Genomic DNA, 14,077 nt, shown 5'->3' with positions numbered 1-14,077 from the left:
CTCATTGCTCTAACTTGATCCTTTTCCTTGACAGATTTCTCATGGTCTTTGAAGAACTGACTGCAGGGGTTATGTATGCATGGCTAGAGTTGAATGGGATAAGGTCACGTTTTTTTGGCAAGTGTTAATGGTATGAGAGGCTCTCACCTGTGACAGTGGCAAAATAAATGTGGTACCCATACTCTGCCATTTGCTTTAAATGGATACTGACTGCATTATTCAGTGTCATGCACGTGTATTTGTTTTTGAATAGACACCAGAAGTAATGTGAGCTTACACTGCAAATGAATAAAGATGCTTATTGCATGTGTTGCTTTTGGTCCATGTCTGGTTTTCCCCTTCTCTCCATAGGAAAATATTGTGGGTTCGGCTTTCAAATGGATGGTTTAATTACTTCAAAAAGTAATGAAGTCACAGTACAGTTCATGAGTGGAACACACACTTCTGGACGTGGATTTCTTGCGACTTATTCAACCACTGACAAATCAGGTATTTATGACTATTTGGTAATTTTTCTGTGCTGGTAAAATTAGAGCTGCCTAGTGAAAACACAGAGTTAATTTATTTATTCCTGCGTTCTCACAAAGTAACTTCTAAAAATGATGACTTCTAATACAGTCTTCCTGATACTTCTTAGGAAATTATACTGTTCAGTTACTATTTAAGTTACTGTAGTTTTAAAGAAATGACATCAAAGCTTACCCTGGATAGCAGGGCAAGAATCACAGTTATCTCTTACGAATGAAAGAGCTGCTTCGGATAAAGGATGAAATGCATTTTTTCAGGTAGTTATCAAGGTGGCAGATAACTAAACATTTTCTTATTGAACTGTATGTGTTTTGTACAGACTAACCTCATGGAAAATTTTATTTCAGTAAGTTTCCTATACTGCCTCAACTCTTTAATTATATAATCTGCTGACTACTTTTTAGGGGTTTTGCCATTTCTTGGTTTTTTCCGTGTTTTTGGCTATTCTAGCCTCTAAAAGAGGCTGCTGTATTTGTTTTGCATCTCCTTCAACTCATTGTAATGGTGTACGACATACACGGTGCATACGGAAATGAAGGATTGCCAGCAACTGCTTCACAAGGCAAAAGGCTTGAGAAAACCCTTTCTAGAAGTAATTCTAAAAAGTGGAGATAGAGTTTTAAATTTTAATTTGTATTTTGTGGGTTTTCTGATGCTTTTCTTTGTATTTTGGACTGTGTGTGCTGATACACAGCAGACTGGAAATAAAATTTGAGATATCAGTCATGAATGCCAGTAACATGGCACTCTAATGTTTGTTCTCTATGCTGCCTGGTTTCAGTACTGTAGGACTGTTAAACGCTGAAAACACAGGCCTGTTTAGTTAGCTTATTAATTTAACTTTGTGAAAAGAGTGTATGTTCGTATCTCTGAATTATGTCAGGTTCTCTGAAGTCTAGCTATAAATGAAAATTAACTGCACAAAAAATGAGTGTCTGTAGTGCTTCTCTTCTTGTCTATGTCACCTTCTCAGTGGATTTCCCAGTTACTCAGACAAATTATCAAGGTTCTACTGTAATACAAAATCTGTTGCAAGAAAATGTAGTAGGAACGTGGTATTTTTTTTTCATTCTGAGACTTTTGGTTAAGCCACAGAGGCTCAAATGTATCTTTTTGTGCACTTTAAAAAGCATACTCAAACTTGTTGTCTTTGTCATCCTCTTGACCTAACATTTTTTCTTTCCAGACCTAATTACCTGTTTAGACAATGCAAGTCACTTTTCCGAACCAGAATTCAAGTAAGACTAATTTTACCTGTTTCCCCCCAATCTCTTTAATGAAGGCATTCTAGTGTTTATACTTCACTTTGTTACTTATACCTGATGCAGCTTGAAAATTGGCTGTCCAGAGAACTTAAGAAATGAACTAATTAGGATTATGTCATGGTTTAACCCCAGCTGGCAACTAAGCCCCACACAGCCACTTGCTCACTCCCCCCGGTGGGATGAGGGAGAGAATCAGAAGAGTAAAAGTGAGTTAAAACTCGTGGGCTGACATAAAGACAATTTAATAGGTAAAGCAAAAGCCGCATGCACAAGCAAAGCAAAACAAGGAATTCATTCACCACTTCCCATGGGCAGGCAGGTGTTCAGCCATCTCCAGGAAGGCAGAGTGGCTTCATCATGTGTAACGGTGACTTGGGAAGACAAACGCCGTCACTCTGAAGATCCCCCCTTCCTCCTCCTTCCCCCAGCTTTATAAGCTGAGCATGACATCCTATGGTGTGGGATATCCCTTTGGTCAGTCGCGGTCAGCTGTCCCGGCTGTGTCCCCTCCCAACTCCTTGTGCACCCCCAGCCTCTTCGCAGGTGGGGTGAGAAGCTGAAAAGGCCTTGACTCTCTGTAAGCCCTGCTCATTAATCACTGAAACACCCCTGTCTTATCAACGCTGTTCTCAGCACAAACCCAAAACATAGTCCCATATCAGCTACTATGAAGAAAATTAAAGCTACCCCAGCCCAAACCAGCTGAATAATTTTGACATTTGCACTCCTCCTTCTCCTCTCTCTCCCCCTCTCTCTCCCATTTTTGTTATTTACATGCAGTATACAGTAGAACCTCGTTAATTTGCACTAACACATAGGAGCTAATATGTCATTCCCATAGGAAGAATATTGCTTTTATAAACACATATTACAGCAGGTATACACCTTAAATACTGAAATTCATATTAGAGTTATCTAAGGAGCACTAAACTATGAAATGGTGTTAAAAATTACCAGCCCATTTCACAATTTGGTGTGAATTAATGAGGTTCTGGGGAGACATAAAATGCTGTACCTTCGATGGGGGAAACATACGTCATTTCCCTGTTTTCTCCTTCTCCATTTCCATCTAAAGCAAGGACGGTGTTTGAAGCTGCAGACTATGGTCAAGTAAATAAACTTACTTTTTGGAGAACTTCAGCCCTGACCATCATGAAACATTTAAAAGTGCAACTTTTGCATTTCTCTCTCATTTTCCCAAGTTCCAAAATAAGGCTCTAATTGTAGGTTCTGGCCTTACTGAACGTCTGTTGAAGTCTCTGAATCCCACTTTTTTTGTGGTACCTGCAAAGTTGCTTCAACTGTTGTTGAACTGTGGTGAAAATGTTAATAGTTTACTCCAGTTCATTGTTAAATCTTGAAGATTTAATAGTTTTTGTATGTGCAGTATGAAATGGCAATAGAACATGAACACGGGCTTGCATCAGAGGTGCAGATGTCTTGCCTCTTGCTTTTCAGGAGCTAGTGGTATTAACTGAATTTGGCCAGTTTTTTATGATCAAAACATTGCCAGGAGCTATTATAAAATAATATTACTTTTCAGATATATTATTTAAGGATGCAAAACAAATAGATATGCAGGTCTCTAGTTTATAAAATAGAATTCATTAATATTGGTACTTATGTGGCTTTCAGTTTACAGAAACCATGCAGTATTTATATTATAAAATGCTGGCTTTATTAATTTATGTTGAGACTGGAACTGTAATTTCAGCTGAGACTTTTTTTTATTTTTCAAATGTCTGTTCTCCTGTTGTACTACTTTTCCTGAGTATTTTTTCACTGATTTGATACGTCTTCAATTAGGGTATATCCTTAAATAGTGAATGATAACAGGGTATTGTAAATCAAAAACATAGTGACTGGTTTTTAACGTTATAATGGGTTGTAGTTGCATGCATATCTTGACTTAATATTTTGTTCTCTTCCAGCAAGTATTGTCCAGCTGGATGTGTGATTCCTTTTGCTGATATTTCAGGCACTATTCCTCATGGATACAGAGATGTAAGTAAAAATACTGTGGGCTCAAGTGAATTTTGGTAAAATGCACACTGTATAATTACAAGTCAGTTATAGTTGTTCACTCTAGTTCTGCTGCCTGGGTTCTGCAATTTGTACCTCCTAAAGTGAAAAGCATGGTACTTTTTTTTTTTTTTTTTTTGGTGCCTGCCCAGCTGCTATGGATGGGGCTTCAGATGTTGCCATCTCTAAGTGAAGTAATGTAGTAGAGACTCAAACATTTTTGTAAGACCTGCTGAGAAGAGTGGATCAAATACAATACTGTTTTCTACTTCCTGTTTTGTTTTTCTTGGCTTTCTAAGGTTGGGAAATTCAGATTTATAAAGAATGAACCAGTTCTTTTAATGGTGTCATCTTGTTTTTGACACTGCAATGCATCCCTAAATAGAGGGTTATCTTAATCTTTTATTACAGCATGAGAGATGAAATACTATTTATGCTCAGAAGCTATAAAACCATTTGCAAAATGGAGTTAATACTGTAACATTAATAGTTCTATAAACTGGAAATGGAAATCTTTAATAACGTGCTATTTACTTAGAACATTACAAAAACCTATACAGTTTTTCTGAGGGAAGCTTTTGTAACTGAATTAGCATACCTGCTGTAGGACTGGAGGGTGTTTGCTTTGTTTATTTTGAAGTGATTATAATTTTGCTAGCAATTGAGTAAAAAATTATGTTAAATCTCTGTTTATCTTAAAATATTCTTTTAATAAACCATTAGATCTAGCACAGAGAAAAGACAATTTTAAAGTGTTAGCACAGATTTTAGTATTAAATATGAACCTCAAGTGTGCCTCTCTGACTTTCTTTTCTCAAATATCTGTAAATCCTAGGTTACCTGCTTCAGTAATTACCCACGTGTAAAAACATCACCACAGTGTAACTGTGTTGTATGTTCTGGTCCACAGTGAGTCCTTACTAAATGGCTGTGAGGTCATTTTTGTAACTGGTAACAAGATGAAGTTGATTCTCTGCCTCACACATTTGCAGCATCAGTAGGAGTTCTGCTTGATGGGAGTTTTTTGCCAAAACCTGGACAACCTGTTTTCTATAGAGGAAAAAGGAAACTTTGGGAAATAAATGCTCTGTGACTTTCTTCTTGTGTGCTTTATTGATACGAATAAAAGGCAGAGAATTTCCCAGAAGTCAAGCTGTGTGGAAAGAGATCAAATTGTCCGGCACTTTAAACAAAGTTTCAGCTAGAGATTTCTCATGCATCTCTTTGAAATGATGAGTAGCTTCTCGCTGCTTTAAAAAATAGCCTAATTGTTGATTCTTTTGTGTGTGACCCTAATGTCCACAGTCCTTGAGGACTTGGAGTGCTCATTGCTGACGTCTTCTGGTTAGCAGGGAGGAGAGAGCTGCATCTACTGCAGAATCCCCTGCTTTTACTTTCAAGGGAAGGTAGGAAAGGCAAGGGGAGCTGTGTGCATGAGCGAGACGTAATTACATTTATTTAGAAAGCTTTTGGGATATTTGGGGGGTGAGGAATAGGCTTAGAGTTTTAATGTGTGGATATACTGAGGGGAATTATGTTTGGAAAAGTCTTGGTGAGCAGGTTTTTTTGCCAGTGAGCTTGAGATATAGGGACATCCTGGCCTGCTGCACCGTGCAGTGATTTCTAAAGAAGCTACAATGGAGAAAGTTGGTCTGCTTTTAAAGTAATGTGAGAAAGCAAATAATCCATGAAGTCTTCCTTCTCTGGAAAGGACCTGCTGATTCCTTCTTAAAGAATTGTGGTGAGGTTCTATAGCACCTGGTGGACTGCTTGGCAGAGCAGTGCAGCAAGTGTGTTTAGTAGCAACAGCTACCAGCGGACTTCATTTAGGGGAGCATCTGCAGTCATCATCTGTTGTTTATCGACTTGGGCAAGTCCGCACGGGGATACCACACTAGTAATAACACGCTAAATACGATTTCTGGAAGGTATATTGGGAGATACCCAGGTGGTCCTTCACAGACAGCTTGGGCCCATTCAAATTTTCTAAAATTCAGGTTGATCCCAGTCTCGCTGGATGTGAGCGAGGGGCTGCAGAATTGCAGTGTCCGTGCATACCCCAGTGCTGCACATCGCAGGAACGCCTGCGAATAACTCTGTATCTGCCTGTTGCACTGGGCGTAGCCAGTAATCCTCCAGGAACCTTGGTGCATGCGGTGGATGGGTGCAAAGCCGCTGCTGCTGAGCCTTTTTTTTAGAACTGGACTGTCTCTGCTCCTGAGCACTAGGATATTTCTTGGTGAAGCCCCTTTGGCCTGGAAGGGTTTGCTTCCCAGCTGGAGAAGATCTCCTGGGCTAGTTTTGGTCCAGGAGTCAGCAGCATCGTGCTCTGCTTGCTCTGTGCTGTGCGCAAAGGACTTGGTGTAGTGAGTCAGCCCTGCTCTCTATGGCACAGGTAGCCTGCAAGTCAGGGAAATGGAAGTGTCACTGTGCCGTTGGTTAGCAGATCTGGGCTAACAGTTATCTGGGGAGAGAAGGAAAGAACAGGATGTCCTGCAAAAACTCTTGTGCAACTCCTCTTCATTGACCTGTACAACCCAAGTAATAGGGTTCCTTAGAACAAATTGTATTCGCGTATTACTGTGGGTTTATGTGAATCAGATTGCTGGATGGTTAAACATAGTTTAACCATGAGTTAAAATTGAAAAAGAAATAACCCATCAGCTAAAAGTTACAAAATCTGCAGTGCGTCACTCCTTAATTGTGAGAAAATGAATAAACATATGTGCAGTGTGCTTTCAATTAAAAGGTTTTCTATGTATTTATGTATTCAACTTCAGTTGTCTAACATCATAGATTTATTGTAGGCTGAAAGTCTGGCTGTCTGGCTTTTTCAGACTGATTCACCTTGCTGTTTGTTTGAGCTTATTTGATTACAAGAGTTACATTCCAAGTACATGTGGGTGAGGATGCACTGAAATGTAGGAGCTTCTTTTTGTGTTTTTATAAATTCCATAATAAACCAAAGGTGAATGGTTTCTAAGTAACAAAGGTAACAGTTAAATAAGAACATTTTCTTAACATAATAATAACAAAGACTATAACTGGATCATGTAGCATTTACAATATACAGTGTAGTATTTATTTGCAATGTAGCATTAAATTTTTCTTTTTCCCCTCTCTTCAAGTCATCATCACTTTGTATGGCTGGTGTTCATGCAGGCGTTGTGTCAAATACTCTGGGCGGCCAGATTAACGTTGTAATCAGCAAGGGCATTCCGTACTATGAAGGCTCCCTGGCTAACAATGTCACCTCAAAAGTGTAAGTGTACTTCCCATGTTCTCCTCCTCTTTAGCACCTTAGAGCTTGGTAGTGTCTCATTGTGGGATTAATTTCAGCTAGTGGAGCTACGCGTACCATGGACAGGTTCTCTTCTGTAAGGTTCTCACAATGCTCTTTTGTGACGATACTGACCAGGTATTTTTAACATCAAGACCATAAAGATTAATTTTTCAAATTCTGCAAAGAGGTTTTATCTTCCAGAATTCATGGCATGACCATAAATTCCTATGGTCTGTGAAAAATAATAATTTAATGGCAATTTTTTAGTTGCAGGGAAGAGAGTGTAACATGTCATTTTATCTCAGAAGTCTGAGGAATGGAAGCAATCAGAGGAGATTGGTTATTGTTAGCATGATTAGCTTAATTTAAAAGGGAAGCATTTTCATCAAGTCTTGTGTTTTGCTGGGGAGATGTTTGTTGGAAAGCCTTTAGCTCAGATCGTATCTCTGGACTAGATTTCAGCGTGTTGGTACTGAAAGCACTGCAAGTTGGTGACAGGAAGTGTTACTTTAATGGTGAAGTGTTTGTTTAGGCATATGTGCATAGGGTTGTGGCAAGCAGTCAGACCAGAAGAATAAATTTGAAGACTCTCAGTTTTCCTCATTGACTACCACAAAAAACATTATCTTTTGTTCTCTGCAGGGGCCCATTATCTACAAGTCTCTTCACATTTAAGACAAGTGGTAAGCATTATCACATGTATTACATGTTGATACTTTCATATGAATTTTGTGAATAGAAATAAGTGTGCAGGTATTTTATTTCTTGATTTTTGTTATAGTTATTGAGGCTGCTTATTTCTTTTTACTGCATTTCTTAGTAATGTATATTTTTGAATAGTTTTACCATCTCATTTTGATGAATAATCATCACTACGTTTGTAGATACAGTGATGTATAAAGTAAGCCTTGTTTATCTGCAGAAAGAGGTTCTTTCAGGTTGTGTTCCTCTATTATAGTCTGGTGACTTGACTTCCATACTTTAAACACACTGCTAAAGGTGAGTTGGGCACTTAAGAGTTGCTATTTATTTGTAACAACTGTGCATTCTAGGTTTTTTCCAGGTTTACTCCTTACAGGTTCCTTGTTGCCAATAAGAAAGCTTGCAGAAATCCCCAAATGATTGCTCAACTTTCTCCACCCCTTTTTTGCTTTTTTTTCTTTCCGTGTTCTTGCAACTGAATGCTATGTGATAAATTGCTTGTCACTCTTGCTCTGGAAAGGCATCTCTTGGGCCTTGATTTGTGCATAAGTTGTGTTTCTTGTTGGCTGCAATGTTTTGTTTTGTAAATATGTACGAGGTCGCTGATTGGTATAACAGGTGTTCTCCTGTCCTAAAGCTTTACTGCTTTGTATGTTTTTACTTTGTCAGTTACCTGTTTTTCAAATAAATCAGCTGCCATTTTCTAAATGGAAGCTAACTTTTCTCTAAGTCACTTTAAATACCATCTTTGAATGAATGTTGGAAGTGTTGTGAAGACAGCGGCCTTTCCTTAGTCTCTTTAACTGTTTTAATAACAATATAAAAAAACCCAACCCTAACAAAAGCATTGTGTCTGTTTTCCATAAGGATAAAGTTACAAGGAAAAAAAAAAAAGGGGGAATCATACATGTACTCCTCAAAAGTAAACAAATACTTTTCCTAATATATAAATAAAACTGATGCTGAATGGGGGATATAAAGGCAAGAATCTAATGAGCAAGAGTGTTAGGAGATGGAAATGTATAGAAACAAGCAAAAATTAGAAAATAAAATCCACATAATATTCAAATAATTTCTCTTCCAGACCTCTGCAAGAGCTGGAAGAAGGAATTGCATGTCTGGTGACCTTGTACATGGAGCATATTAAACACAGTGACCGAGACAGGGTTTTGGGGGGTTTTTTGTCTTTCAAAATATGATCTGATAGTGTATATGAAAGTAATGAAATGACCTGGAAGTATGAAGAGACAGGACAAAATTCTGATCTAAACTGCCTGGATTTCAGTGACACATTTGAGAAATTACTGAATAAGCTAGAGACAAGATGCAGGTCTAGATTAAAATGTAGGTGGTTGAGTGGCCTAGGAGTTAGCTGAAGGAAAAAGAGGACTCTCTAGTATGCTTAAATGAAGTTCATCAGACTCTGGTGAAGTTACTGGTGTGGTTCTTCCATAACAGTTGGTTCCATGACTTGGTACAAACTAGAGGAGTGTTATTAACGCTAGAGGTGTGGTCAGTGCAGGTGAAGACGAAAGTATTTGTACAGGAAGAGCTGGCTGACTTTGAGACTTGAATAATAGAAATTAACTGAAGAATCATAGAGCAAAAAGTGTAAGGTCAGGTACATAGAGGCTGAGGCATTTCTGCTTCAAACTGGCAGTATGTTAGGTGGAAATGACAGATAAGGGAAAGGATTCAGTTAGTGACGTGCTAACGTGGTCCTGTGCTGTGGCAGGTGAAGTACATCCAGTAGAGACAAGGAGCTATTAATGCCATCGCGCAGGACGTTGGGAAAGCCTTTTCTGGGGTACAGTCGCACATTGGCTCTGCCTCCTGCACCTCCCGTGCGGGACGAGCGCCTGACCTCGGTGCAGAGGAGGGGGCTGCAGGGGACCTGCAGGGAGAGGGAGCTGACAGCAGCAGGGAACCCAGGCTGGGTTGTTGAGGCTGGCTGGCTGAAGGCAGAGATTGCTCTCTGCTGCTCTGTCTGGGGAACACGTGTGAGGGGGAAAACTCTGGGCACTGCAGAACAAGATTTGAACAAAGAGCAAATGGATATCAACTAGCCACAAGGAAATTTAGCCAGGAGTTAAGGAGATGGTTTTTGCCCACCAGCAGTATGTGACATGGGAAGAAACTTTTAGTAAGAATGGTGACAAAAAAAATACAACTAATTTCAAGAATGCGTTTGAGCTCAAGGCCAGGATTATGACATAGCTTCCTACATTGTCTGGTGTATTGTTTGAATTAACATTGTGATACTGAGGTGGGTTTAAAAAACAAGAAGTTATATAGATGCAAAAAACGAATGAATGATCAAGTAGTCTGTTTTCCATTCCTGCATCAGCCATACATACTATTAAATCACGACAGCTCCCCCAAAGCTTCTCTTCTAGTGCTCTGTGTGAGTGGTGATTGGGGGAATATCCGCATTGCTCTAGAGTAGGCATAAATCGTGTAATACTCAAGACCATAAGTTTGGTTCCAGCATCACTTTTAGAAAGCAGAAGACGGTGTGTTCTGTTGGAAGTGTCATTATGGAATAAATTCAGATGGCAGTTACGATATTTGTGTGTAAAGTCTTAAACTCCAAGCAGGTAAAATGATTGTGTAACTTGAATTTTCATTTTGAATCCTCACCTTTTCTGTTGCTCAGGTTGCTATGGGACGCTGGGGATGGAATCTGGGGTAATCCCTGATTCCCACATCACGGCATCATCTATTCTTGAGTGGTCTGACCAAACAGGACAAGTGAACATTTGGAAACCTGAAAATGCCAGACTAAAAAGGGTTGGTCCTCCTTGGGCTGCATTTGTCAGTGATGAGTATCAGTGGTTGCAGATTGACTTGAATAAAGAAAAGAGAATAACAGGTAAGTGAATCTGATGTGGCTTTTAAGCAACAGTCAAAAAGTTTTGTCACTGATGTCTTTTTTTCCAGTGCTTGGTCTTAGATAAAGTCCAGGTGACATTTAATTGCTATTACAGTAAAGTTGGTTCCACGTCCTAGTGAGTGTACCGAGGAGCTTGGAGCTGGAGTTGAACAGACTGAGTTCTGTGGTAGAAAACACATCCTCCATCAAAATTTGTTGGAGTATTTCCTGTGATTTTATTGGATCCTTGATGCTTCCCTTGATTGTCTCCTTGGAGGTGCAAATCCATACCCAGTCAGCTCAGCCCACTGGTATCCCTGCGGGTGTACTGACTGACATTTCTAGGTTTTCCCTGCTGCCGGTCGAGGCCGTGGTGAGTCCAACAGTGGAGACAGGAGCAGTTGCAGTGCAACATGAGATGAGAAGCAGACAGGGTAAACCGGCTGGCAGGCTCCCCTTCACCTCCTTGCCTGAAGTGGAACCTGGGCTGGGAGCTGGGGATGGTGGGCCCCTCAGCAGTCTGCTGCGCTTCCCCTCAGCAAATGGACCAGGCAGCGCCGGCCGATGCAGGCAGGGTCTGGGTCAGGCTCTGCTCGCTCACAGAGATTGCGATGGACCATCCGTCACGGTTTTAGTAGCTGTGTTTATTTGCAGAGGTGGCTGGAGGTGCTGTTCTACAATCCACACTGGATGGTTTGGGGAGTTGAGCGAACTCCCTCACGGTTACCTGTTCCTGTTGATCGCGATGTCGCCCGTGCTGAGTAGCGAAGCACTGAGGCACTTGCATTTTGGGTTTAACCTCAGGGCTAACCTTAAGTAGTGACCGTGCAGCTGTTGTATCTTCTGTGCTGGCGTTAATGTTTTCTATTTTGATTTAATTGTTCAGAGGTGATTTGCTGCTGCTAATGGGACTGAAATATAAAATAAAGTGGCTTTAGGCAGAGTGCTTCATAGAATCCCAGGCTTTAAGACTGTTGTGAAACATCCTTCTTGGTAGTTTGGGTTTGTCTCTTTCTCAAATGGATGAGTTGGTCTCTGTAAACTCAGCTGCACACCCTGCTATCAGCAGCTTGGCTTCCTGTCATTAAGCAACTCGGGTTTACCAGCAACCTTTGTTATTATGTCCCTGGGGACTATTTGGATTTTACATTACTCCTCTAATTCCTGTGCTAATAAGCTTTTACAAAACAGCTTTCCTATGTGAGTTGTTCTGTGGCGCTGAAGTCAGCTTTAGGAAGCTACAGTTCTTTCAATGGTGCTTTTAGGTTGGCAGTATAAAAGCAGGGAAGAGTGGTGCTGTCTTGGCAATTTGAGACAGGAGTGGGCTGTGGTCAAATGAACAGGCTGTTTCCATCAAGAAACGGGGGAAAAGTGCTTAGCAAGGTTGTATCGCAGGAATTAAAATATAAAAGTAAGTAAAACGATTATTAAGTTTCAGTCACTGTAGAAGTTTCGGACCCTGGCTCCTTGGATAAACTTTTTGAAATGTAACTGGACCAGTGGAGATTCCAACTACGTAACTCTGGGCTGAAAAGCTGATCTATTAATTTTAACAAACTGGTACCGGTTTTTTTGTGTAACTGGGCACCTTTGTTTTCACAGGTATTGTAACTACTGGATCAACCTTAGCGGAGTACTACTATTACGTCTCAGCCTACAGAATTTTATACAGTGATGATGCACAGAAATGGACAGCATACAGAGAAGCTGGCATGGATAAAGATAAGGTAAAAATACCACACGCTTTCTAGGTATGTTCTGTGGACATTCCACAGTCATAAATACGACTTCTTTTGGTACGGTGAGGAAACATTAGGTAACTTTCCTGTCCAGTGTAGTTTTGAATCATAAGCAGCATCTATGCAGAAGAAAATATGAAAATATGCAAATATGTAAGAATTGGAATAGTTCTGAAATTCAGAGATTATTTTTATTACTATTTGGAGGTGGGAATATTCTATACAAGGAGCTTCTGCGACCCTTTAAGAATATTCAGATTTCTTTCAAAATAGATTGTATGTTTCAAAATGAAGGTTTACTTTCTTATCCTCTTGTGGTTACAGAATGTTAGGGGTTATATAATTTCCCCTCTTTTACAATGTTTCTGTCCATCCTACTTTTTGACAAAATATTGGTAAGTTTCTTTCTTGTGTAATAGAACAGCCCTTGCAGAGGGGAGTTTTCTTAAAAAATGAAATGGTATGTTCAGATTGCAACTGCTTTGCCACACAGAAAAATTACTTATTGTTAGGGGCAAAATAATCTTGTTTTCCCCGTGTTTACAGTTTTGCAGTATTTAATAGAAAGTAAAAATGAGAAGATTAATGTCCTACATGGTCTTCCCAGAGGTTCAGATCAGATTTTCTAAAACAAATGAGAGGATTCTTGGTAACCTGACTGGAACTAGAAGTTCCTTTTTGGAATTCTTGGATGTAATTTACCTTACTTCCATAGGCCTATGGTATTACATACATGTAATAGTAACTAGTAACCTAGTAACTTTTTAGAAACAGGTCTTGAGAATGGTAACTCTTTAGCTGTATTTGATTTTCTTTTGTTTACTGTGGGTTAAGAATGTTTCAAGGTAGGATGCAGCATCCTGTTGATGAAGTGAAAGGTTGAAGTGTCTTGTTTGTTAAATTAAGAGGTTTCTAAACACTGAACATAATCACAATAGGAAAATTTCCTGAAAGGAGGAGACTTTACTGTCGGGCCTGGTCCATCTCCTTGAACCTACACACAAACTAACAAGAGTGTTTGTTAGTATGAAGTATTCGAGGGGGAAAAAAAAAAATCCGGCATCCTTTACTGTTTTTGAGTGCCCTCTTCTGGTCATAAACTAAAATCTCAGCTAGCAAACCCCCTAGATTTAGGCTTCACATTTTGATTATTTTCTTCGAAAACCTTTGCAGCTGTTGCCGTTTAATTTGGGCATATTGTTTTTCTCACAAGTTCATGAACTGAAATTGCGGAGCTTGGAATTGCAGGCAGCAGATTTTTTTTGCACTCTGTATCATGAAGTACAATGAATGAAGAGCCATACATAGCCAGGAAGCGTCAGCTGTAGTTAAATGACAGAAGAAGAGTTCAGTATGGTTGATCTCTTAGGCTTCAAAATAGCAGATTTTTCCTCTGTCTGACATCATCTCACTTGATGCAGCTTGCTTCTGGATGCGTACGCGTGCAGGCTTCTCCCTTTGAGCCTCACATAATTGCGCACCAGACCAACCAGGAGGTGCTGTTCCCCATTTTTTTGAAAGATGTTTGTCGTTCAGGAGGCTTTTCCAAAGCTTTCCTGTGGTCGTCTTTGCAAGGAGCTTCTAGAGATCTGTCAGGACTCAAAATCTTTTCTTAAAATTTTCATACATGAAAAAAAGACTAAAATGCTTGAATTGGGGGGGGGGG

General features: G+C 39.8%; 1 protein-coding gene across 1 annotated transcript in view; it reads left to right on the top strand.

Moving 5' to 3' along the window:
* The window catches only part of DCBLD2 (discoidin, CUB and LCCL domain containing 2), a gene marked incomplete at both ends in the record, with an annotated part of 33,640 nt that overhangs the window by 14,008 nt on the left and 5,555 nt on the right, over positions 1-14,077 (top strand). Inside the window, 7 exons of the mRNA XM_009705107.1 lie at positions 352-489; positions 1,715-1,766; positions 3,725-3,797; positions 6,944-7,077; positions 7,741-7,781; positions 10,457-10,672; positions 12,275-12,399. Of these exons, the coding sequence (XP_009703409.1) occupies positions 352-489; positions 1,715-1,766; positions 3,725-3,797; positions 6,944-7,077; positions 7,741-7,781; positions 10,457-10,672; positions 12,275-12,399 (779 nt within the window). The remainder of the gene's footprint in view (positions 1-351; positions 490-1,714; positions 1,767-3,724; positions 3,798-6,943; positions 7,078-7,740; positions 7,782-10,456; positions 10,673-12,274; positions 12,400-14,077) is intronic.

The sequence above is a fragment of the Cariama cristata genome, unplaced genomic scaffold (genome assembly GCF_000690535.1).
Source record: "Cariama cristata isolate BGI_N322 unplaced genomic scaffold, ASM69053v1 scaffold11850, whole genome shotgun sequence".
NCBI classification, from domain to species: Eukaryota; Metazoa; Chordata; class Aves; order Cariamiformes; family Cariamidae; genus Cariama; species Cariama cristata.
Note: the sequence above shows the minus strand (reverse complement) of the source record. Positions and strands in the feature narration are given on the sequence as shown.